This window comes from Diplotaxodon limnothrissa, linkage group LG3 (genome assembly GCF_057381915.1).
Source record: "Diplotaxodon limnothrissa isolate DT_005_m linkage group LG3, D_limnothrissa_male_GT1.1, whole genome shotgun sequence".
NCBI lineage: Eukaryota > Metazoa > Chordata > Actinopteri > Cichliformes > Cichlidae > Diplotaxodon > Diplotaxodon limnothrissa.
In genome coordinates this window covers 47,848,864-47,875,622 of record NC_140598.1, presented here as the reverse complement: position 1 = coordinate 47,875,622, position 26,759 = coordinate 47,848,864, and the positions used below count along the sequence as shown (strand labels likewise).

Genomic DNA, 26,759 nt, shown 5'->3' with positions numbered 1-26,759 from the left:
TGAGATAAGTATGACAATACCATTTTGTGATTCATGTGATTTAATTTTCCATATTGTGTAAGTCTTTCAAGTGTAATTTTATCAAATCATGGCCTTAATTTTCTGATTTTTGTTTTGTGTTTTGTGATTCTAAGTTACACAACAAGGGAGCACCTTCTTCCAAGTAAGAATTAGTGTTGCATCTTCAGATTTGGAAGAAGCCAAAGAGTAAAACACAGTACCTGCCTTTATCTCATCATTTACTGGATTTTTTGGGGAGTCTTTTTTTAGTCTAGGAAATAAAAAAAAGGAAAGAAAATCACATATATGGTCCATATGTGTGACAAGTAAAGCTGAAACCAGACCAGAACTTTGTTTTGTTGGGATTTGTGTTTATTGGTTTGTTTGTTTATTTTGCACTTTGAAATGTAACATGGTGCTGCTGAGACAGTAGGAGTGAACTTAGCTCACCACACAAGCCTGCCCTGCCTGTAGCAGCTGTGTGTGTGTGTGTTTTCAAACTTAAAGCTCCTTTTTGTAACAATTATACAACACACTGCCTTAACATTTGACTTTACAGAGACTATTTTGAGTGCCTCTGAAGTGATTGTCGTATTAATCCTGTTAGCTCTGCTTTGTTTGTGTGAAGTTTTCCACTACATACGGCCTTAGTTTGTCAGGAATGTTTGTTCTGTTGAACTATGTGGAAAACAAGAGTGTAATTATTATCTCTGAGTAACATATTATGCTTGGTGACAGCATTACATTTAATTAATTCGTGCACAAATAACATTAGATATGGTTGTATGGATTTTTTTTTATATATTATGATTCTGATTGGAATGTGAAATGTGAGACTCTCAGACTGTGATGTATTTATGGTGTGTTTAGAATAAATGAATGTGAATAAATAAAGATCTGGCATAACCAGATCGTTATTAACAGAGGACAACACACTACCTGTCGTCCATCTCATTATTCACCTGTTTTTTCAGGACCAGATTTAATCTGCTGACAGACCTTTAACTAGCGGCATGTTTTCTAGATACAAAACATTGTAAATGGAAACCACACACACACACACACACACACGCACGCACGCACGCACGCACACACACACACACACACACACGCATGCACTACGTTGCATTGAGTTTTCTAAACACATGTTGTTATCACAGTGTTTCATCTTTATTTGCAATCTGTTTGTTTTTTGTATTGTTATTAAATATTGAGTGAGATTATCAAGCTGTCTTCAGATGAGTGTTAGTGTTTTTCTTTGATCAAATCATAAACTTTACTATGAATTCAAATGTTCTCATTTTACTTTAGTTTGTGAGTCACACACGTCTTTAGAAGAACTACACAGTGAGTCACTTCCTGTGTTTGGGGTCACAACCAAACTTAAAAGTAGAATTTCAGCACATCGTGAGAACATTCACACATCTGTGCTGAGCTTAAAGAAACACTGTGACTGTAATACTGCCTGATGATATTTGAGCTAAAAGTGTGGAGGATGAAGTTCAACAACATAAGGATTACAACAGATTCATAACGATGGAGAAGATCTGTGGTCAAATAAAAATAAAAAAGGATGTCTGGAGGTACAGAACAACTTTTACAACCACAAGTCAGAACTGTGCGCCAATCTGGTCAATCTATGTCACCATGAATAAAGATGAATACACCAAAACACTTGCTGAAACGATGACTCCCAGTCTGCAGAAGAAGAAAACTCCAGCAGGATCCACAGGACACGACAACAACGACAAAACTATGACCTGCAACGTGTGTCGCTAAGCAACAGAGCACCTTTGTATATCACAGAGAAAGGTAGGAACACAAAACAGGACTGTGGTCAAAGCTACAGGAGCTGTTTGAGGTTGGTGTAAAAGGAAGGAAGCACAGAGAGGCGATAGAAGGAGGAGCTGAATATAAACTCTGGTCTTATCTACATTAAGTGCAGCTTCTCTTTGTTCTGCATTTATTATCAATGCAAAGTCGAACACTTTGAGATTAGATGCAGATCAGCGTGCAGGGCTGGACGTGAGGATGGGGCACTCTTTGCTCTGTTTGCTGGGGTTATTCTGTGAGTACAATACACACCTTTACTGTTTGAATGGCAGCAATGAAGGAAAATGTTTCTCACTGGTGACAATTACAGTGTATCACTGCTTTAACCTGTTTACCTGACAGCTTCAACACAGCAGACTAGTGACTGTTTAAACTGTTAGAGACACTGCTGCTGTTTGCATACATTACACATGTATACATTGCATACATGTGTACAGTATCTATTGATATATTATTCCAGTGTTTTTCTTTTTTCTAATTTTATATGTAACTTTGCACTGTCCACTGCTGTAACAAAACAAATTTCCCACGCGTGGGACTAATAAAGGTTATCTTATCTTATCTTACATTTACTGTCCACACTTTAAAAACATTGTTTAAGTTTTAAATTTATTTTTTTTTTAGATTTCTTCATGTTTCCAGCCTGTCTGAGAGCTAATAAACACATAAATTAGGTGATGAGCAATAACTCTGCCATCTGAAGATTTACCTTTTAAAAAGCCTCAGTTTATATATTTATTGTGATTTTGTCAGTTGTATAATGTCTGATGATGTTTCATTCTTTATTTTAGTGCTCAGTACAGTCAGACATGGAAACACTGAAGGTGAGAAACTGTTTTTTTCTTCTTGTGTTGCTCTAAATGATGTCCTCTGTGTTATATTTTGTATCATAAACCAAACATTTCATTGAGATTATTGGTTAAAATGTTAATATAACCATGTTAAGTGTGTGAGCACTCAAACACACACCCACAATACAAACTGTATATTTACTGAAGAGCTGTGGTTTCATACATGTGGATTTTCTTTTCATTTTTATCTGATCTGAAAATATCAGATAGTGCAGATAGTGTGTGTACTGCAGATTATCTCACTGAGTGATGCTGTTGGATCGTATGCTGGATTATATGTGTATATATATATATATATATATATGGATTACATATTGGAGTTGTACAAATGCTAATTATCAAAAGCTCCACACTGATGACAAATTAAAGGAAAAACCAACATGCACATGGTAACCAAATGCTGCTCTGAGCTCAGCATAGAGTTTGTTACCTTCATCCCTCATTTGGTGTTTTGATTAGAAGCTGTCTAACACGTCTCTCCAAAGTCTCTGTAGATGTTCAGTGTGTTGAATTGTGTGGCTGCAAAAGATGATTCACATTATTTAAGTTTGCTTCAAACATTCAGAGCAACAATTTTATTCTTTTGATCTTTTCCTAAATTACAGACCTTGGAGTGAAGGCCACTCTGACAGCAGACAGATTAACTATACCAGCAGGGGGCAGTGTGACACTGACCTGTCATGTGAAGTACTCTGCTGACTTTGAATATGAGTGGTTCAGAGAACCCCGTTTTAACTCTGAGAAGACCACAGTAGCTGGTGAATCAAAGAGAGAACTGGTGACCTCTGACGCCGGCATCTACAGCTGCAGGGGACGTATAAAAGGGACAAATTCAGTCACAGAAGAAAGTAACTCTGTCACCATTCAGGAAACTGGTGAGTTTAAAATTTTAATCTGGAATAAAACAGCTTGAATTATCCAAAGTTTCTCCATTTCTAAATATGTGAAACCTCTTAATGCAGAGTTTGTGACCTTTGATTGTCACTGAAAATGTAGTGCTATGTTTTATATTTAATTACTGGATAAATTATTAAACCTAATACAGCTGATTAAAGTTATCGACCTGAACTGCAGAAAAGAAAACATCAAACTTCTTCATCCTGTCATGTGATGAAAGATGAGGACCTAAATGCACAGGAGGGTGAGACTGGCAACACTGAAGGAAAAAATTAAACTCTAAGACTAAATTATAAGAAGAACTAAAGGTGCCTCAAAATACTCAAGAATAAATTAGATCAATAAACAAAAGTACAAACACGAACAAACAAAGAATTTAACCTCTAAAAATTCAGAAACACAAAGTCAGACCCGGGATCATGACACACTCCAGATTTCTACATCCATGTTTGATGTTTTGATGGAACAAATTGAAATTACAAGCTCACTAATATGTAGCTCCACTAACTTTCAGTTTTGTTGTGATATTTTTTTTTTTTACTTCATTTACATGAAATACTTTCACTTTTTTTTTCATTTCTTTTTATTTCTTAATTACAGGACATGGAGTGAATATCACTGTAACAGCAGACAGCACAACCATACCAGCAGGGGGCAGTGTGACACTGACCTGTGATGTGAAACACTCTGCTGACTTAAAATATGAGTGGGTCAGAGAAACCTCATCTGCAGTGAAGTCCACAGAAGCTGTTGGATCAGATAAAGTGATCAGGATCTCTAAAGGAGGAAAATACCAATGCAGAGGATGGACAACAGACACAACTTCACTCATAGCACAAAGTGATCCAGTCATCATTCAGGAAACTGGTGAGTTTAAACATTTAATCTGAAAGTAATTATGGACCTGTCAAGCATCTAATAAGGGCTAATAAAACTGTTATAATTTTATGATATAATAATAATAAAAATAATAATAATAATAATAATAATAATAATAATAATAATAATAATACATAACCAGTTAGAAAATAAATGTATGGCTCAGTCATTCCTAAGCATGTTTTTATGTCACTAAAAAAAACCAAATTTAATATTATATTTATTTGTATTTAAATCATAACTGAACACTGAGTGGGACAGACTTTGTGACTTGTCCTTACAACAGAAAGGTAACAATGAAGGCTGGGAGATGCAGGCTTCACCAGAAGTCTGCATTTCATTTTATTTATACATGTTTAAATGGTAAAAACTGAGACTTAGACATTCTTCTCTGTGGGAGTCTGACCGCCCAGAGCGAGTGAACAGAAATTCTCACCTGCTCGACTTTCAGTGACCTGGAGCTCCTCCTCTGTGCAAATCAAAGCTATAATAACGGATGATGCACGTATGCAGCGTCCAAACACCTCCCATTGTGGCTCTGTAGACATACGTGTGACCTAGAAGCACGGCTACAGTCATCGACATCATCATGACCTGTGAAGCATTAATTACACATGAAATGTGTGAACCATCAATGCTCCTAACTTTTTTAAAGATGATCTTTTCAGGCCTTTTAGCTTTTATTGGATAGAGACAATGTAGATAGACAGGAAAGCCGAGTGAGAGAATAGAAATGAAGAAAGGGGTGCGTGCTGGGACTCGAACCTGGCCAGACTGCTCACCTACTGAGCTGAACTGGTACCAATGTGTTTGAATTATTAATGATATACTGGTTCTGGAATAAAAATACAAACAGAGTTTTGTTATGTTTGTCACGGACTACGGCCCTTTGGTGTTAAATTCTGATTAACATACTAAATATGAACACGCACGCACACACACACACACACACACACACACACACACACACACACACACACACACACACACACACACACACACACACACACACATTAAAAAAATTTGTGACATCCTCAGTCCTCCAGACTCCTCTCTCCCAGCTGATCCACAAACCACACGCGCACACACAGCTCAACATTAATTTATATGTAGATGGAAATAACAGTGAATGATGTTTTTGATGATGCAGTGTTTGCTCACTTTTCCTTTTTACTGGAAACCACTCCATCCTCTTTTATATATTTGAATCAGAGGATAAATGCTTGAAATGACTTCAGCTGTTTTAAAATTATTGATCTGAACAGAAAAGTGAACATAAAACATTTGTTCCAGATTTCTGCATCTGATTTTATTCTGTTAGGATTTCAAACTGCAAACTTCTCACTCTGGTTAATGAGCCTTTTCTTAGAAATTTTTTTTTTTCCATCATCCAGCAGGACGAGATTCAGTTACAGAAATTATGAAAATGTTAATTAATTCCTTTTGTGTCCTAACTGAGGAATTTTGCTGTGGAAAGTTTCCAACAGGATCGATGTGAAGCTGCAGCACAGCTGGTCTCAGATATTCACTGGTGAGACAATCACTCTCAGATGTGAGATTCAGGGAGGTGAAGGAAAGGTGTGGAAATATGAATGGACAGCACCCAACACAAACAGCCCTCCAACATCCAGTGAATACAGGACCAGCAGAGTTTCAGTGTCCCACAGTGGAGACTACAGATGTCGGGGTAGCAGTGACTATCTCTTAACAGGATGGAGTGATGCCTTCAGACTGACAGTTTCATGTGAGTTGGTCTATGAATCAAACTGAAGTTTCCTTTTTTAAACTTGACATCAAAAAGCAATTCAGACCCTCCAAGAAACTCACTGTGAAAACAGACACACAGCTGAGTGCACTGTGACTCTACAATGATTCATTTAAAGGGGAATATAAAGAGATGACAGTTTTAAGGAAAAAATAACAAATCAGGTGCGTCTGTTGTGTAGTTTTGAGCTAAGACAGATCGCCTGTGTGAGATTATAACCTTGTGTTTGGTGCCAGTCAGAGTCAGAGTCACACTGAGTGCAGAAAGCACAATCACAGCAGTGATACCAGCAGTTCTTCAGTCTGTTTGTCTTTCAGTGAGGTCACATTAAAACCACCAGGACACAGTTTATGAAATTTGGGGGATCAAGGCCAAAGAAAGAAGCCATTTCATTTCACTGTGTGTAGCTGGTCTGGCCTCACACTGTTGCTGCAAACTGTGTTGTGTCAACGAGGAGATGAGTCAGCTGTTGCTTTGCCTGCTGAGTTTATTCTCCAACACTGTTTAAATAAAAATCAATTCAGTTCAGCAACTTTATGTGATTGGGCTTCTACACCCACAGCTTTAAAAGAAACAGTGTCTTTGAATACAGCAACCAAGATTTGAACCATTTTAGCACTTTTACTGTGCTTAACCTCTGTAACAGGATCATTAGCATAATCTCATCTCTCCCCAGCAGGGCCTCCTTCAAAACTACAGGAAGTGACACGTGTGGGAAGGTCACAAAGAAAATTAAAGCTTTCAAATATAAAATAAATAAATAAATAACTAGATACATATGTATGACTTGGGTATGAAAAATAATGACAAAACCAAATAACAGAGGATGGATTCTCTGTGAAATATAAATAAATGTCTTCTGCACGTCTTACATGTGGATGCAGGTCATAGAAGCCGAACCAAAGAGCAGAAAATGGCCTCAGTTCATTACAGACACATTATCACAGTAATCTTTCTCATTACAAAGTTTTCCTCTCAGGAAGCACTCAGGCGGACGGAAAACAAATATTTTATGTCTAATGTATCACATTCTCCAGTCTTGAGTGTTTGGTTCATCCTTCAATGTTGTGTCTAAACAATGCCACAGTTTGATACCTCAGACAAAAAGGCTCTAAGTGGCTAAATACAATAATATAAGTAGAGCAAATCCATTTACCCAGAGTCACTGACTGAAAATCTTCAGATCTGTTTTAGGTATGATTGATTGTTTTTATGCATTTTTAATGAATCATCTGCATATTTATTTAATTTCCCTCCTTTTTCATAACATCAGATAAACCCAGGGCCACACTGACAGCAGGAACAACAATCATACCAGTAGGGGGCAGTGTGACACTGACCTGCTCTGTGCAGAGCTCTGATGGATGGAAATATGAGTGGTTCAGACGAACCCAAAGAACCTATGAAGGTAAAATCAGAGATCAACAAAACAGAGATATCAGAGTATCTCAAGGAGGAATCTACAGCTGCAGAGGAACAAGAGGAAACCCAGTTTACTACACTGATAGAAGTGATGATGTCACCATTGAGATAACCTGTGAGTTCAGTCATTTAGTTTGAAATATACATTCACTCATGATTATCAAACATACAATGTGAAGTTTTCTGTGTTGATTTCATGTTTCTGTTTGTATCTCAACTGTTAATATGTGTGAACAGTTTCCAATAAAGTTGTTGTAAAACAACAACCCAACTGGCCTCAGATATTCAGAGGTGAGACGATCACTCTGACATGTGAGGTGCAGGAAGGAGGTGAAACCACTGAGTGGGAGTATGAATGGAGAGGACCCAGGACACCCACACTGTGGACACACAATAATGATGTGACATTCAGAGTGTCTGAGTCCAGCAGTGGAGACTACATGTGTAAGAGTCGACGCAGAGATGACTCATATTCTTCAACAGAGTGGAGTGAAGCCTTCACATTGTCAGCATCAAGTAAGTCATGTTTGTTGTGTGATCTCCATTTGACAAATGTCATAATGGTCAGCACAGGATGGATTCAATGGTCTACAAAGCATGTTACATTGTTAGTAAGACAAAGAGCTGCAGCTGATAGTAGCCTCATTGTAGACAGTTTGTCACCACTTTGTGTCACGAACTTTCAGCTGGTATAGAGACGCCAATGCTGACCTGCTGCTCCATCACCTGAGGACAATAATGATATAAACAGGATAAATAAATAATATATTCAAACAAATAACAATTGATCTACAATTTCTATAAAAAGAATAAAAGTAATTCTGAACTATCATCTGATCAAATAAATAAACACACACAGACATACCACCAAAAATAGTGGTACTGTTTCTATGATTAACAGTCTCATAATTCTGAGTCACTGCCACTCACCTTTAGCAGGAGGCTGATTGAGATTGATCCCTTTAAACTCCCAGGTCCTAAAGACGGACCAGCTTATTAATCAATCTTCAAGTACTTTTTAAATACAGCAAAGAAAATATAAAACTTTCACAGCTTTGATCAAAACGATTGTACAATTTGTATCTCTTCAAGATCACCAAGATTTGTTGATGTTCACCATTTACATCTAGTTATTTAAACGGTTTTGATTCAGTCACATGCAGCACACAGGACTGACAGCGCACAATCTGCTTTGAGGTAGCAGCCAAGAAAGATGTAGTTTGTGTCTATGAACAGTGAACATCCGTATGTACACGATTCAGTCATTGACTTTTGTTCTTTTTCTAAACTGAACTGCAGATAAACCAAAGGCCAAACTGAGAGCTGATAACACAGCTGTTCCAGTAGGGGGCAGTGTGACCCTGACCTGCTCTGTGAACCCATCATCATCATCTGGATGGAAATACTACTGGTACAGAGATAATACCACAGTGGATGTTGTCCCCACATCAAATGGACAAATCAGTGTCTCACAGGAAGGACTCTACAGGTGCAGAGGAGGAAGAGGAAACCCAGTTTACTACACAGAGGACAGCCAAGAAATTCAGATTAACACAACTGGTGAGTTTGGATTCAGCAACAATATTGAATAGATTGATGATTGAGGATTACTATGAAGGTCAAACAGCATTATATCTCATGGTAACCTCTTTGGCATTGTAAAAATGTTCTTATTGGAAATGGTTGAATATGAATAGTCATGTAAAATGTGGAGTCTAGAGAATCAGTGTCAGGAATGTGATCCAAGGAGGGGAGACTAGGTGGGATTGTGAATGTGAAACAATCATTTTCAGCAAATCTCCAAATCAACATAAATTCACAATTAGTTCTGTAACAATTCTACAAGTAAGACTGCAAGTAGTGTAGAACAGGAGTCACAACATGAAACCACAGAGCAGAGTCATGCTGACAGTTTCTGACAGGAAACAGAAAATCTCAATGTAAACATCAGTTTTTGTTTCTTTATATTAAGAGTTGACTCTTTGACATATTTATATAGTAAAAGTTTGTAACGCAGATTTACTGAAGTCAACATTTAAGAGGAAATTTAAGAGACTGGACTTGTGTTGATGTGTTCATTGTGGGGAGTCAAGTCATTTAAACACAGCAGGAGTTGACTCAAAGTGGTTTCAAGTCAAGGAAAATCGATGAACTGGATTTATTATAAAATTATCTTATAAAATATCAAATATAATTAAACTTTATTATTTGTTGTCACTATCTTTGGCAGAATTTTCATCTCCTGTGTGGTTGATTGTTGGACTGGTTTGTGGAGTCTCTCTCATTATTATTCTCCTGCTCTTGTTGTATCGCTGCAGACAGTCCATGTGTAAGAGCCTCTTTTCTTTTCATGCTGTATTACAGAGTTTATTTACTACACACACTTTAATTATTCATACATATACATGTATTCTGATCTCATGACACAAAATAAAAATTTACATGACAAACATGTGTAATAACATTTGTCTCTTTCACAGATTCCTGCTTCACCAGGTTGGTAAAATACTTTTTATTATTATTTTAAACAAACATCAGTTACTTTTGAGTTTATTGTGTTTATTTCCTATTTCAGGTCGATCCAGTCTGAGAGTCACAGTCCGGGCTCCTCCACAAATCATGGAGTCAACCAGAATGAAACTCATGAATACAACTCTGTTCATCCTGGTCAGCACTTAAACCGATCTTTATTATCATTATTAATATTGACTTTTCATTCAGTCTCCATTAACAGGAACATTTCTTAGGTTCAGTTTGTGTTCAGCAGCTTTAAAGAACATTTATAAAAATCCAGCTGGACAAACATCCAAATAACCAACTGACTACATGCACAAAAGATCAGAAACAAACAGGATTTTACAACCTGATTGTATCTTTAACTCGACTGAAAGAATCCACAAATGTTATTGTTTCATATCAGAACAACACAAACAGTAACACCATGATGGGTTCATGCTCTGAAAATATCTGACAGTCCTGGATTTGACTTAAACACAACTAATGAAAATCTTTCTTTGACTGATGACATTAAAATGAAACTCTGACTCTGGTTTCTTTTCATTTTCATGAAGGTGATGCTAACCTCTATGAATTCATCACACCAGTGGAAGACACTGGAACTGGTACAGTTCATATTTAGAAAAGCTCAGAGCAGCTAGAGATGCAAGAAGCTTCTGATTTAAGCAGACAAACTGCATTTGATGTGTTTACAAACATTTTTACATTTCAGGTGCAGATGAACCCAGAGACGTCACATACTCTCTTATTACACTTCAAAACTTTGGAAAGAAGAGTGAGTACACAAAACACACAGTGTAGAAAAAAGCCTGGAAAGTTTTTACAATATTTAAAATGTTTTCATTATTTTCATTAATCTGATCATCTTCACAGAGAAGCATCATAAAGCAGAGCAGAGTGCTGTTTACTCTGAGGTGAAGACGGGAGCTGCAGGTACAGTCACAACAGTCTCATTCAGTGTTTGTACTTGAACGTGTCATCACATCATTATATTGCAGGTAATTATAGGTCAACATGGAGTTTAGTTATTCACTGACCAAGCTTAGCTACTACATACGACCACTACACATCACCAGACTGAATCTTATACACATCGAGGGCCGTTCAGAGTTTAGTGTAAGTTTGTCTGCTTCATATACAGAATGATATTGTTATTGTACAGTATGGTATTGTCCATCTATATGTCCCCAAACTAAATAGTTTCTCTCATGTTTTTACTCTGTAATGTTCTTGTCATCATATCTGTGCTGAACAAATGTGTCCTGAGCTCTGACGTCTCTTTTAGAGGACAGTCTGATGTATGCTGAGGTCAAACAGCCCAAAAAAGAAAAAGCCAAGAAAAACAAAGGTGAGCAAAGTCTGCCATCATCTCCACTGAATATTGTTTAACATGTTTATCTGCTCTTACAATGTAAATCTGTTTATTTTAATATTTATATTTATGTATTCACAAGTATTCATTACTTGGATTATAAAATCTATCTTACTCTTTGCATTAGTGGAGACATCCAGTTTCCTCCTGGTTAATGATATTATTGTTTTCAATGATCTTCTCTTCATTCACAGGAACATCAAGTCCTGCAGCTGATGCAGCAGTTTATTCTGAAGTCACATCAGGAAGCTCTCTCAGTAATTCTGCTGCCATGCAGGCTGATTTATTCTTCACATTATTAAATGTCTTCAGCTCATAATATCTTTACATGTTGGAAATCACTTTGTCTCTTTGTGCTTGTCTTACAGGTCAGTGAGGAGAGCTGTAGCAGCAAAGCCAAGAAGAAGCTTTTTATGAAGCCACTCTTGCTCCTCTGCTGCCCAAATATCAGACATGCTCAGCTTTATGTGCAGTTACAATATTACATCATAACATCATATAATTCAGTATAAACCAAATGGAGGTGTATTCATATTCAATAATCATGCTCTTTATCTTCGGTTACTTTTATAAAAAAAATTGTAATAAACCTTGACTGTATCTAACATGTTCCAACAGCAGTGAGAAATATGTGATGTTTAGTATCTGACAGCACAATTTACAGTCAGTGTTTGCAGTGTAAATACTGATATGGGCACCAACAAATACTTTAACTGTGTTTGTTTACATTATATAAATAAGAATTATATCATAGGCAGTGAATACATTTGAATGTATTTCATGTATATTTTTGTGTTTCTGATCATTTTTTGCATCTTTTAGTTAGAAGGTAGAAATAAAATCTTTTTACATTTGAACATTTCATGTTTATGTTTGATTTTTGTTTCCTGTATGAAATTATCCACAAACTAATCAGATCATCTCTCTATATGCTGATAGTTAAATGAAAAGATAACTTGTACATGGGCTAAATCTCATATGACAGATTGCATGGAGACAGAACATCACAGAGAATTAAAGCTCTGCATCAATCACTGTCAGCACGACTCAGAGAAGTAGCAGTATTATAATTCATTAATACGACACAAACCTCAGAGCTAAAAATCCAAACGGTTCTGTCGAAACCAAGACAGAAACAAAACATCTCTTTGACCCTGCAGAGTCTGATTGTGTAGTCACAGTGAGGAGGAGGCACAGGTCAGTCAGGTCTAAACTTAACCAGCTGGGTTGAGCCTGGTTGGCATTTTTCTGCAAAATCAGCATGACGGTGATAAACAGTGCTGATCATATCCTCTAATACAGGGTGACCATAATTTGATTTCCAAAAAAGAGGACACTTGTGCCAGTCATGAAGAACCTTTATAATACTGTTTACATGAAGAAAACATATTTAAACAATAACATCTCTGTGCAGTTAATGAATGGTGAAATAAAAAATGTCATATAGTCTTTTACAAGTCAACAAGTGGTCACCTTACTCTAATAGCTCAGCTGTGCTGTAGATGGGTTTCCCTCTTCACTATCAATCATGTCTTTGTCCTATAAAGTGGGAGAGCAACTACAACTACACTGGTGACTTTTCATTTTGTCCTGTTACCATTTGTAACTAATTTGTTGACTTTATGTCATTTTAGTTTCTAATAAAATGTCATGCAGTCCTGTGTTCCCTGATTTAATTAAATCTGTGAATTAGGATGCAGAAGCAGAGAGTTTAGAGGTTTTATTGCAGGGTTAATAAATGGTGGTGTGAGAGAAATTCTGCACAGACTCTGAGTCTGAAAGACGAACAGTGTTTGGAGTCTGCTGTTACCATCACAGCTGTGTAGGTGGCAGTAATACAACTTTATGCTGGTTCTCAGCTACTAATGAAAAAGAAGTGAGCTTCTTACAGCTCTTCATAACTTACTGTTATTATTGTATTTTTATTTTATCTGATCAGCAATAATTCAGGTCGTTAAAGTGTTTGAAATGTTATTAGTGTTATTGCTCATTATTATTACTGTGATTAGTGTAATGGCTTTAGGGCCCAGGGGATCAAACAGAGGGTATAAAAAAGGAAGTAGCAGCAGGTGCTCTTCTTCTTCTTCTCTCCTTTGTTGTGATGTGAGGCTGTGGACTGTGGTGTTTGTGGGATGCTGCAAAGTTTTGGAGTGTGAACAGAGTGTGCTGAGGAGATCGTGTCACCATATAAGTGAGCATACTGCCCTTTAGCAGAGATTCAAGGTATAGACTGAATGTTTTTAAGTTATCTTTCTTTAAGCCTTTAAATTAGATTAATTTAAATTAATCTTTAAATTACCAGTTAAAATATTATCCTACAGGATCGAGGCCTCAGTGCTCCTGTGTTTTTGATTATTATATTAGTGTATTTTTGTTTATTTGATCAGCAATAATTCAGTTTGTTATGTGTTTGAAATAAATTGAATGACTGAATCACAGCTGAAAGTGTTTTTTGTTCTTGTTGTTTTATGCATTTACTCTGAGTGTGTGATTATTGTGCTGCTGTTACAGTCTTTCTGTTTTACTTCTCAGCACTGCCATCATGTGTCTGAATACACAGCGTACAGTCAAACTCAACAACCTCAGTTAAAGATTTGATAACATTTAAAGCTGTTGAGCACCAGTGCAGGTTATTTTTGACCTGTGTTTGTGTTTTTGAATAAATCTCTTGAAGTTTTTGCAAATTAAAAATGTTGTATATTTCTGACGGATGTAAAACTTTTAAAACACTGAAAGAAATTTTAAATAAATTCAGATCTGCAAAGAAATGCATTGATTATGTTTTATTCAAGAATCAATATCAAACAGTATCACAAGATCAAACTGCAAAGAATAACGTCTTTACTCTTCTGACTGGCTTACATGTGTGTGAAAGACTGTTGGTGGTCACCATCTTTTCTGCCACAGGCTTATTTTTATCCACTGACAGGCCTCATGGTTTCTGGGTCACCATGAACAGAGGAAATGCAGCCTGTGGTTTCAGCCTCAAGTCTTCGGTGTAGCTGATGTTTAGTTTTATGTTATCAGCTCACAGCAAAGAGTTAACAAGGAGCACAGACAAAGAGCACAGTATGAATTTCACTTTGACCTCTGTGTGCATGACACATGTTTACATGATGTGCCTGTACTGGAATAACAGTACTGATCATCAAATATTCAGTTATCTTTATAAAATAGTGCCTCTTCTTCATCATTTTTCATTAATCAATGTAATAAATCCGTAAATCAAACAATCATTTGCACCAAAGTTAATTTATTCAAAGCTAATAATTGAAAACAAAATGAAATTTCTTCATATTTTTGTTCATTTTTTGCACTTTAAGAAAAGTTTTTTCTTTAACGTGTGAATATTTCTGTAACTGTTGGTGACCTCATAGCTGCAGGCTTATCTGCACCATCTCTGCACTTAAACATTACAGTGACTTCATTATTTCCATCAGCCTGCAGAACTAAAATGAGGAAGAACAATTGAAGCTAAATATGAGCTGCCTTCCAGATCACATGCTTTAGCTCTGACAGCACAGACAGATGATGAGGAGACTGTGAGACGTTAAACAGGCAGAATACAGAGCTCAGAGTTTTACACGTTCTGGTTTGTTGTCTTTCACACTCCTTAAAACATGAGAAAATATTTACTGATCTTCATTTTACTATAAATAACACCTCGGTGTGTAAATTGCCTTGATTGCTAATTTACTGTTAATAGTTAATATTTATTATTATTATCTGAAAAAGAAAACCATAAGAATCTAAAATCTAAAACAAGATGCTAAAACAGGGCCAACTTTCTCTAAATGTAATCACACAGAGCTCAGATGAGTAGAGAGTGAACAGGCAGGTGTGTGTTTCCACAGCAGGTGTGTGTTTGCACAACTGAAGGTTTGCAGGTTGAACACTGGAGAAGATCAGAGACAGAAGAAGACTGGATTAAGTGGATAAACTACAAGGGTGATTCTCTGCAGTCAGGCTAGTTTCCTCAGTGTGCTGTAACTCAGTGAGTGGATGAACAGTCGGTCCTTTTATGTGCAGCTATTTGAGGATGGAGAACAAATGTGCCAACCTGAGCTGACTGGAGCAGGTGAGGAAGATGACTAACACATCCCACTGACAAGGAAGAGCTGTGGAGCTGTGACAGACTGTGGCAACATCAATGAAAAAAGGCAAAAATCTAATAATTATTTTATTACAGTCCTGATATCAGACCTCTGTTTATTTGTTTATTAGAAGCTCCGATATTAACCCTCTAAAGCCTGAATCATAAATAAAATGAAAACTTTTTAAAAGCTGGTGTGTTTATTTGAACCTTCTAAAAAATAAATATTTTTCACATGAGGTGGAAAAAATCTTTTTTAGCTGCATCTGGCATTTTTTGTACAATTTGTTTCTCAGTTTATCTTCAAATAAAAACATTAAAGTTTCTTTTTAACACATTAAACTTTGAGTTTCCTTTCACAATGTTCACAAATCTTTTAGAAAACTGGTAAAAATGTCTTTGAGGAATCGTTGAAGGTTCGTTGACTGATGTCAGCCATGTTGGATGTCTCAGCTGAGGGCTCTGCATGAGTTGCTGATCCCCGCTGGTTAATCTGTGCACTGCATGTGTGTCTGTAGACATCAGGTTCTTTAACGTGAGCAGAAAAGGCCAAGCAACAAACTTTGTTAAAGAGGATGAAAAGAAACTTGATGAATGTTGGTCGGATATTCTTCTGTCAGAGGAGACAAAGATAAATTTGTTCACATTCAGTCAGACAGATCAGTGAGTCTGTAGTTGTGATACTGGAGGGTGGAGGCAGGACACGACAACAAAGATAAAACTATGACCTGCAAAGTGTGTCAGTAACTAAGCAACAGAGCACCTTTGTATATCACAGAGAAAGGTAGGAACACTAAACAGGAAAGAAACTTAAATGTTTGCAGTGGACAGGAAATGTGAACACGTCACACAACTGCTGTGGTCAAAGCTACAGGAGCTGTTTGAGGTTGGTGTAAAAGGAAGGAAGCACAGAGAGGTGATAGAAGGAGGAGCTGAATATAAACTCTGGTCTTATCTACATTAAGTGCAGCTTCTCTTTATCAAGGCAAAGTCGAAACCTTTGAGATTAGATGCAGATCAGCGTGCAGGGCTGGACGTGAGGATGGGGCACTCTTTGCTCTGTTTGCTGGGATTATTCTGTGAGTACAATACACACCTTTACTGTTTGAATGGCAGTGATGAAGGAAAATGTTTCTCATTGGTGACAATTACAGTGTATCACTGCTTTAACCTGTTTACCTGACAGCTTCAACACAGCAGACTAGATGTTTCCAGCTAGTTTCACAGCTAATAGAAACACATATATTTGGTGATGAGTAATAACTGTGCCATGTGAAGATTTTAAAAAAATATTTATTGTGATTTTGTCAGTTGTATAATGTCTGATGATGTTTCATTCATTATTTTAGTGCTCAGTACAGTCAGACATGGAAACACTGAAGGTGAGAAACTGTTTTCTTCTTCTTGTGTTGCTCTAAATGACGTCCTCTGTGTTATATTTTGTATCATGAACCAAACATTTCATTGATTTATTGGTTAAAATGTTAATATAACCATGTTAACTGTGTGAGCACTCAAGCACACACCCACGATACAAACTGTACATTTACTGAAGAGCTGTGGTTTCATACATGTGGATTTTCTTTTCATGTTTATCTGATCTGAAAACATCAACAGTGTGTGTAGTGCAGATTATCTCACTGAGTTTTGCTGTTCTTCACATCACACTGACCTGTGATGTGAAGAACTCTGCTGACTTTGAATATGACTGGTTCAGAGAACCCAGTGTTTACTCTAACCAGAAGACCAAAGTAGCTGGTGAATCAAAGGGAGAACTTGTGACCTCTAAAGGCGGCATCTACGCCTGCAGAGGATGTATAAAAGGGACAAATTTACTCACAGTAGAAAGTGATCCAGTCATCATTCAGGAAACTGGTGAGTTTAAAAATGTCATAAGAAATAAAACAACATGGATTCCCCAAAGTTTGGAGATCAGAGGGGGATAATATTATGACAAAAACTTATGTTACAAAGTGATTTACGGCCCCAACCTGCCAAGTTATTTCTGAATATATAAAGTGTTATAAAGTTAAAAAATAATAAACAATAATGGGGTTATAATATTTGATAATACTGTTTTTATTTTTAATGATAATATGTTAATCAGTCAGAAATTAAATGTGTGGCTCAGTCGTTCATAAACGTGTTTTGTGATTTGGCCCCTGATGCTCCAGTTGTCACGGTTCAGCATTTTGAGTCTCGTGTGTTTTGGTATTTTATAATATGTTTTATGTTCTGAGTCCTTTGCTGTTTTGATTATTGCAGTTATTATTATTATTACCCCAGGATCAGTTATGGCTGTTATGGTTTTAGTTCTTAGGTTTTGTTTTATGTGTTCATGTTGTGTTTACTCTGTGCATTTCTGTCCCACGTTTCAGGTCTCTATGTTCTGTCTCAGTCTCTGTTAAGTTTACATGTCTAGAGTTCAGTCGGTGTGTTTCCTGTTTTACTTTGAAGGTCTGCGTCTCATGTCAGTGTTTCTAGTTTTGTTTCCCTTGTCTCGTCCCCCTAATAGACCCTGTGCACGAGAAAATGATAACTTCCTGGTTTGAGACAGGATCTGGGGTTGTACATTTCTGGTAGCTTTACTTTGTGGTCAATCGCTACTGCGAAGATATCCTCCAAAATCATGTCCAGAACTCAAAAACTGAAAGATCGCGTTAAGTTACAAAGAGCAGAAGGTGGGAACACTCACCACTGTGTGTCATAAAAAAATCTAATGATCAATTTTGACATTTAAGCGTTTAGATCAATCAGTTGTTTACATCACTCAACACAAGCAGAACTGCATCACTGCAGCAGAAGACACATCGTCCACATTCAGAAGCAAATCTCTGTATAGTGACTGGTCTCATGATTTAAACAGGCAAATGTTCAGCATTCAAACTACAGGTGAAGAATAGTCAAACCAGATGTTTCCCTGTTATGTCGATATCAGCTAGTCAAGCACACACCTACACAGCATGTTAACAAACCGTGAAAAAAGCCACACAAAAAATGAATGATTGCTGGTAAGGGTTTCTATACATTAGTATTTATGAAGGGTATGTTGTGACTTACCTTCAAAATTACAGTGGTCCTTCGCTATGACGCGGTTCACCTTTCAACTCGCTGTTTAGCAGATTTGTTAGTGCAAGTTTGCACGTTTTTTTTTTTACATCACATTGTGTCCTGCGTCCTGATCGCTGCAGACGATCTCCTCCGTGCCGTCTCTGCTGCACAGTACACAATCGCTGCATCGATGGCTAGCAGTGTGACTCTGAAGTGCAGTCACACTGCTTTTTCCCCAACAAACACAACAATGTCGACGAAACGTTTACCACCATCAAAAAAATAAAATTGGCTACTTGATTTCACCTATCGCTGGTTATTTTTAGAACATAACACCCGCGATAAACGAGGGACCGCTGTTTACAAATACTGAGAAATATAGAATTTAAATCCTTTCTCTGTTCTGCTCTGAGGCGAGGGGGAAAAATATCGACAGGTCTATGAACAGCATCTACATACATATTCCGTAAATGCCCAAGACATCTCGAGAAATGTAAATCTCACCTCGATTCATCAATTTGGTTGACTTGTTTTGGAAAAAGCGGCAGTAAACAAGGAGCGAATATAACACCGGAAACGAAGCGCCCTACAGGAGTTTCCCCACCGGAAGTAGCATATGCTAATGTGCACATAGTCTATTACTCCCAGCTGTGCTCTCCTTCTGTGTCTCATTCCCTTCATTATACTGCAGCTCTGTTACCATGTTGAGACAGAAATCAGAGAAAATTTGAAATGTCTTAAACTGCAAGGAAAGAAAAAAACAATATAAAGAAAATATTTGTGTAGATTTTGTTTTGTTGGAATTTGAGTCACTTGAAGAAATCTTTTAAAATTTAGGATATTTTACATTTACATTGTATCAGGTGTATATTTTCTTACCTGCTTTTTCATAACAGCATATAGACCCAGGGCCATATCCATTTACCCAGAGTCACTAACTGAAAATCTTCAGATCTGTTTTAGGTATGATTGATTGTTTTTATGCAATTTTAATGAATCATCTGCATATTTATATAATTTTCCTCCTTTTTCATAACATCAGATAAACCCAGGGCCACACTGACAGCAGGAACTACAATCATACCAGTAGGGGGCAGTGTGACACTGACCTGCTCTGTGCAGAGCTCTGATGGATGGAAATATGAGTGGTTCAGACGAACCCAAACAACCTCTGAAGTTCAAATCAGAGATCAACAAAACAGAGATATCAGAGTATCTGAAGGAGGAATCTACAGCTGCAGAGGAAAAAGAGGAAACCCAGTTTACTACACTGATAGAAGTGATGATGTCACCATTGAGATAACCTGTGAGTTCAGTCATTTAGTTTGAAATATACATTCACTCATGATTATCAAACATACAATGTAAAGTTTTCTGTGTTGATTTCATGTTTCTGTTTGTATCTCAACTGTTAATATGTGTAAACAGTTTCCAATAAAGTTGTTGTAAAACAACAACCCAACTGGCCTCAGATATTCAGAGGTGAGACGATCACTCTGACATGTGAGGTGCAGGAAGGAGGTGAAACCACTGAGTGGGAGTATGAATGGAGAGAACGCGGGACACCCACACAGTGGACACACAATAATGATGTGACATTCAGTGTTTCTGAGTCCAGCAGTGGAGACTACATGTGTAAGAGTCGACGCAGAGATGACTCATATTCTTCAACAGAGTGGAGTGAAGCCTTCACATTGTCAGCATCAAGTAAGTCATGTTTGTTGTGTGATCTCCATTTGACAAATGTCATAATGGTCAGCACAGGATGAATTCAATGGTCTACAAAGCATGTTACATTGTTAGTCAGACAAAGAGCTGCAGCTGATAGTAGCCTCATTGTAGACAGTTTGTCACCACTTTGTGTCATGAACTTTCAGCTGGTATAGAGACGCCAATGCTGACCTGCTGCTCCATCACCTGAGGACAATAATGACAGAAATAAACAGACATAATAATAATAATAATAATAATAATAATAATAATAATAATAATAATAATAATAATAATAATAATAATAATAATAGTAGTAGTAGTAGTTTACAACAAATAACAATAAATCTACAGTTTGTATTTTTTTTTAAGTCATTCTGGCCTGTCCTCTCATAAAACACTGCCATTTGTTAAAATAAAACACACACATGACTGTGTTTAATACAAAAAGCAATGATGACCAATTAGATTTAGAGCTCAATTGAAAACATTTATGGTTGGAGCCACACCAGCTTCACTCCAAAAAAGACACCAGAGCAAAGCAGCAGATGGAGGAGAATCGAGGGAGGGAAGTTAAAAATATAACATAAACATAAAAATATTGTTACTGTTACTATGACTACCATAATCTCCACCACTAGTCACCTCCAGCAGGAGGATACTGAGATTGAGCCCTTTAAAGTCACTCACAGAACCTGAAGATGGTCCAGTTCAGTGTGTGTGTGTGTGTGAATGTAGAATCACATAAGTGATGGATATGTTTGATTTACTGATATTATTAATGATGTGATTTTTGATATTTGATGTTAGTTACTGTCTCTGACTGTATCAGTGAAGACCTCCCTGCTTTATCACTGTAACCAGTAGCATTTATTCATAATGTGTGTTCAAATATTCAGAAATAGTATAAAATACAGAGTATCTTTAATTAATTTTGTTATGGAAACTTTTTTCATGCTGTGAAATTTGAAACTTTAACCAGGACTGCTGTATTTTACCTGTTACTTTGCGCACAAATGCTGTAATCGATCATTACTACATGTATGTGTTTTAATGTATAATAACAGCAACAGCAGATAAAAATATAGTTTTAAAAAGGAAAAGAAACATTTAAACCTTCACAAAAGGTGACTTCTTTCTATTATACAGTATAAAACAAACACCAAACATTTCCCTCTTAACACATCATTGTGTTTCCTTCAGCAGTGAACTCCATTAGTTTACATTCAGTGTAACTTCTTCAGGCCAGAAAATGGACAAATAGTTTTACTATCCTTACTTTGTGATGTAAGAGTTACTGCAGCTCTGGCATCATGTTGACATAGACACAATTCAGCAACAGAAAATCAAACTGTCTTAAAGTGCAGAGAAAAAAGTTTGTTCTTTCATCTGGGGAGTTTTTAAAGTTTAAATGTATTTTCTTGTATTTTTAGTCAAGAGGATGAAAAATGTATATGTTTCCTTTTTCATAACAGCATATAGACCCAGGGCCACACTGACAGCAGGAACAACAATCATACCAGTAGGGGGCAGTGTGACACTGACCTGCTCTGTGCAGAGCTCTGATGGATGGAAATATGAGTGGTTCAGACGAACCCAAACAACCTCTGAAGGTCAAATCAGAGATCAACAAAACAGAGATATCAGAGTATCTCAAGGAGGAATCTACCGCTGCAGAGGAACAAGAGGAAACCCAGTTTACTACACTTATATAAGTGATCATGTCAACATTGAGAAAACCAGTGAGTTCAGTCATTTAGTTTGAAATATACATTCACTCATGATTATCAAACATACAATGTTGAGTTTTCTGTGTTGATTTCATGTTTCTGTTTGTATCTCAACTGTTAATATGTGTGAACAGTTTCCAATAAAGTTGTTGTAAAACAACAACCCAACTGGCCTCAGATATTCAGAGGTGAGACGATCACTCTGACATGTGAGGTGCAGGAAGGAGGTGAAACCACTGAGTGGGAGTATGAATGGAGAGGACCCAGGACACCCACACAGTGGACTCACAATAATGATGTGACATTCAGTGTTTCTGAGTCCAGCAGTGGAGACTACATGTGTAAGAGTCGACGCAGAGATGACTCATATTCTTCAACAGAGTGGAGTGAAGCCTTCACATTGTCAGCATCAAGTAAGTCATGTTTGTTGTGTGATCTCCATTTGACAAATGTCATAATGGTCAGCACAGGATGAATTCAATGGTCTACAAAGCATGTTACATTGTTAGTAAGACAAAGAGCTGCAGCTGATAGTAGCCTCATTGTAGACAGTTTGTCACCACTTTGTGTCATGAACTTTCAGCTGGTATAGAGACGCCAATGCTGACCTGCTGCTCCATCACCTGAGGACAATAATGATATAAACAGGATAAATAAATAATATATTCAAACAAATAACAATTGATCTACAATTTCTATAAAAAGAATAAAAGTAATTCTGAACTATCATCTGATCAAATAAATAAACACACACAGACAGACATACCACCAAAAATAGTGGTACTGTTTCTATGATTAACAGTCTCATAACTCTGAGTCACTGCCACTCACCTTTAGCAGGAGGCTGATTGAGATTGATCCCTTTAAACTCCCAGGTCCTAAAGACGGACCAGCTTATTAATCAATCTTCAAGTACTTTTTAAATACAGCAAAGATAATATAAAACTTTCACAGCTTTGATCAAAACGATTGTACAATTTGTATCTCTTCAAGATCACCAAGATTTGTTGATGTTCACCATTTACATCTAGTTATTTAAACGGTTTTGATTCAGTCACATGCAGCACACAGGACTGACAGCGCACAATCTGCTTTGAGGTAGCAGCCAAGAAAGATGTAGTTTGTGTCTATGAACAGTGAACATCCGTATGTACACGATTCAGTCATTGACTTTTGTTCTTTTTCTAAACTGAACTGCAGATAAACCAAAGGCCAAACTGAGAGCTGATAACACAACTGTTCCAGTAGGGGGCAGTGTGACCCTGACCTGCTCTGTGAACCCATCATCATCATCTGGATGGAAATACTACTGGTACAGAGATAATACCACAGTGGATGTTGTCCCCACATCAAATGGACAAATCAGTGTCTCACAGGAAGGACTCTACAGGTGCAGAGGAGGAAGAGGAAACCCAGTTTACTACACAGAGGACAGCCAAGAAATTCAGATTAACACAACTGGTGAGTTTGGATTCAGCAATATTGAATAGATTGATGATTGAGGATTACTATGAAGGTCAAACAGCATTATATCTCATGGTAACCTCTTTGGCATTGTAAAAATGTTCTTATTGGAAATGGTTGAATATGAATAGTCATGTAAAATGTGGAGTCTAGAGAATCAGTGTCAGGAATGTGATCCAAGGAGGGGAGACTAGGTGGGATTATGAATGTGAAACAATCATTTTCAGCAAATCTCCAAATCAACATAAATTCACAATTAGTTCTGTAACAATTCTACAAGTAAGACTGCAAGTAGTGTAGAACAGGAGTCACAACATGAAACCACAGAGCAGAGTCATGCTGACAGTTTCTGGCAGGAAACAGAAAATCTCAATGTAAACATCAGTTTTTGTTTCGTTATATTAAGATTTCAGATCCAAAATCTGACATTTTCTAGTTTCAGGTTTTGGACGTGAAAGAAGTTCATTTATCGTTCCGTTCATCATCGGACTTGTTAGTGGAATTATTGTCGTGCTGCTGCTGATGTGTTGCTATAAACAGATAAAGGGTGAGAGACTTTCTGTTTGAAAATTTACAAGAAAAATGTTTTTTTAATGCTGTGACACTTTTAAACAAACTGATGTAATAATCTTTGTGCTTTTTACAGAACCCTGTTGTAACAGGTTGGTGCAGCAGTTTAGTTTCATTTATATAACTTTAAATGAAACTAACTTTGAATTATTCCTCATTAAACTTACATTTTTTTGTTTCAGTCTCACTCAGTCTCAGAGCACCAATCAAAGCTCTGCTTCACAACAAACATCCAACCAGAATGAAACTCAGGTTTACTCCTCTCTTCTTCATGGTGAGACCAGAAATTATTACTTTTCTCTTTAATACAGTTTTCAACACTCAGTTTTCCAGCAAACAGTGACAAAAACAAAAAGAAATAATATTTTTCTTCCTTCTTTCTTATTTTCAATGACTTGTAGGTGATCTTTCAGTCTATGAATCAATCAGAGGCTCTGGAAACACTGGAAGTGGTACAAACAGTATAAACTTTGATAATAGCAGAGCTGTAAGAAATGTAAATATTTATTCTGACTGATCAAACTTCATTATTTCAGCAGATGAATACAACAACGTCACATCTGGATTTCAGCTTGAAGGTCTTGATAAAAGGAGTGAGTACAAGAAACATGAAATGTAATAATTGGTCGAATGTTTTTGTAACTTGTGTCATTTTAGAGGAAGACAGTCTCCATGTTATTAAACACAATAATCCATCATCACAACAGGCAGACATGATGGCACAGAGGAGAGCTCTGACTACAATAATGTGAATCCTGAATCAGCCTCAGGTACAAATGTGAACTCTACACACACTGAATCATTAGTAATCAGATTACATGTGCAGTTAAATGTGTGACATCATTGCTAAAGTTTGTGGAGCTGATGAGCTGAATCACTTTTTATACGATTGGCTTTAGTTGTGTTCTGCTGCTGTTGTGATGTCTGAATAAAATAGATGAGATCAGTTCTGTGTGATTAAAGCATGAACGTGTAAAAGGTCAGAAAGCATCATCACATCTTTGGCAACATTATTTCTTTGTTTTTCACTTTCAAACTCGTATTTGTTCTGATTTTGTTTCAGGTCCATAAAAAGATTATTTCAACAAAACTCAAGACTCACGAACAACGTCAACAACGTCAGTGTAAACAATGACATGCTCTTGGTTTAATATCAACACTGGAAGACTGATTATATGGTTCATCTTTGTATTAAAATCCTATTGTGTTTATTTCTGTTGTAATAAGTGGAGGGTGGATGGTGTGGGACATTGTTTCCATCAAGACACAATTTCATGATTTGGTTCTGTGAGTTTGTTTCAGTCTCTTTGTTTTATTTCTATAAGATGTTCACTCACTTCCTGCTGAATTTTACATGTTATCTTTAAAGTGTAAGAATAGATTATTTTAGTATTAGGGATTTAGTTGTATTAACGATAGTAAAGCATTATATCCGTTATTCATTTAAGTAGGCCATAGGTCAAGCTGCTAAACACTCACACATAGAGCAGACACACAGAATTGGGAGAATAAGTCAGAGGTGTATGTGAGAAGCAGAGGCGACAGAAAGGAGAACACAGTGTGCGAAGAAATGGGCAGCAAGGACACGAGAAAGGGAGACAGCAGATAGAGAGACATTAGCAGGCGCCTAGTTTTGAGAAGACAAAGGTTGTTGACCTCTGTGTGCTGTTGGGACTGCCCCAGCAGATTTTGATGATTGATGCTGAACTGTGAAAATCCCCATGTACATGTAATAAAATTAGTTGATTATTTGTTCTGAGAAAAAGCAGGAATGAAATATTACACTGTCTTATGATGCATTATAGTGCTGATTTATAAGAAATGCTGTTTGCAGAGAATCAAAGCCTTATTTGTCTGATTAGAAAGAACAAAACATACTGCACAGGAAGCCAAGGTCATAACTTACACTTACTGAGAGAGAGAAAAAATGTAAATGCTTAGTTTAGAGGGAGGCTGAAGCTACAAGAGTGTGAGAAACGGTCAGACACTTCGAGATTTTGCCAGACACCCTCCTGTCCACATCTCCCGTCTGGCCGTTTGTAATGCTCAAAGTGTTGTATGGAATAAAGAGAATTGTATCGATTAAAGAGATTGTTGATTGAGCATTTATACACCGAGTGTTGTTCTTCCTTCAGCGCAAAGATCAAAGAATTGGGGAATTTAACAAAAGCTTGCTGTATGGAGATGTTTATTGCATATTTTTCATATAAGTAACAATAAATAATACGAATTATGTTACTATACATGTTTCCAAATTGTGATGCACAAAAACTTATTGTCAATGTTCAGATTTTATAATGTTATTCATGTCATCACTGAGGCCATGACAGAGAACATTTTGTGTGTGATCAAATTGTTTTCTGTAGGTGATGTTTGTGTCTTTTATGCTGTTTACAGTTTGATGTGTGTAAAATAATTGTGGTGCTTTTAAAAATAATCAAATAATATCACGACAAAACGTCTTTGTTCTTCTGAGTTCTGCACATTTTATATGATCTACCTGTACTAGGAAAAATACCACACTGTGACAACTGATGAAAACTCTCATTTAGAAAAATGTCAGACAAAAATACAGTGCCGAACGGTACAGACAGAAAACAGCAGA

The 26,759-nt window shown here is 36.8% G+C and overlaps 1 protein-coding gene across 1 annotated transcript in view; it reads left to right on the top strand.

Annotated features, from left to right (window-relative positions):
* Positions 1 to 1,647: 1,647 nt before the first annotated feature.
* LOC146636238 (Fc receptor-like protein 5) overlaps positions 1,648 to 26,759 on the top strand; it is a 57,505-nt gene continuing 32,393 nt past the window's right edge. The window contains exons 1-10 of the mRNA XM_085350311.1: positions 1,648 to 1,771; positions 3,290 to 3,559; positions 4,182 to 4,448; positions 5,938 to 6,202; positions 7,494 to 7,762; positions 7,885 to 8,163; positions 19,723 to 19,986; positions 20,109 to 20,391; positions 21,873 to 22,132; positions 22,255 to 22,533. Of these exons, the coding sequence (XP_085206437.1) occupies positions 1,648 to 1,771; positions 3,290 to 3,559; positions 4,182 to 4,448; positions 5,938 to 6,202; positions 7,494 to 7,762; positions 7,885 to 8,163; positions 19,723 to 19,986; positions 20,109 to 20,391; positions 21,873 to 22,132; positions 22,255 to 22,533 (2,560 nt within the window). The remainder of the gene's footprint in view (positions 1,772 to 3,289; positions 3,560 to 4,181; positions 4,449 to 5,937; positions 6,203 to 7,493; positions 7,763 to 7,884; positions 8,164 to 19,722; positions 19,987 to 20,108; positions 20,392 to 21,872; positions 22,133 to 22,254; positions 22,534 to 26,759) is intronic.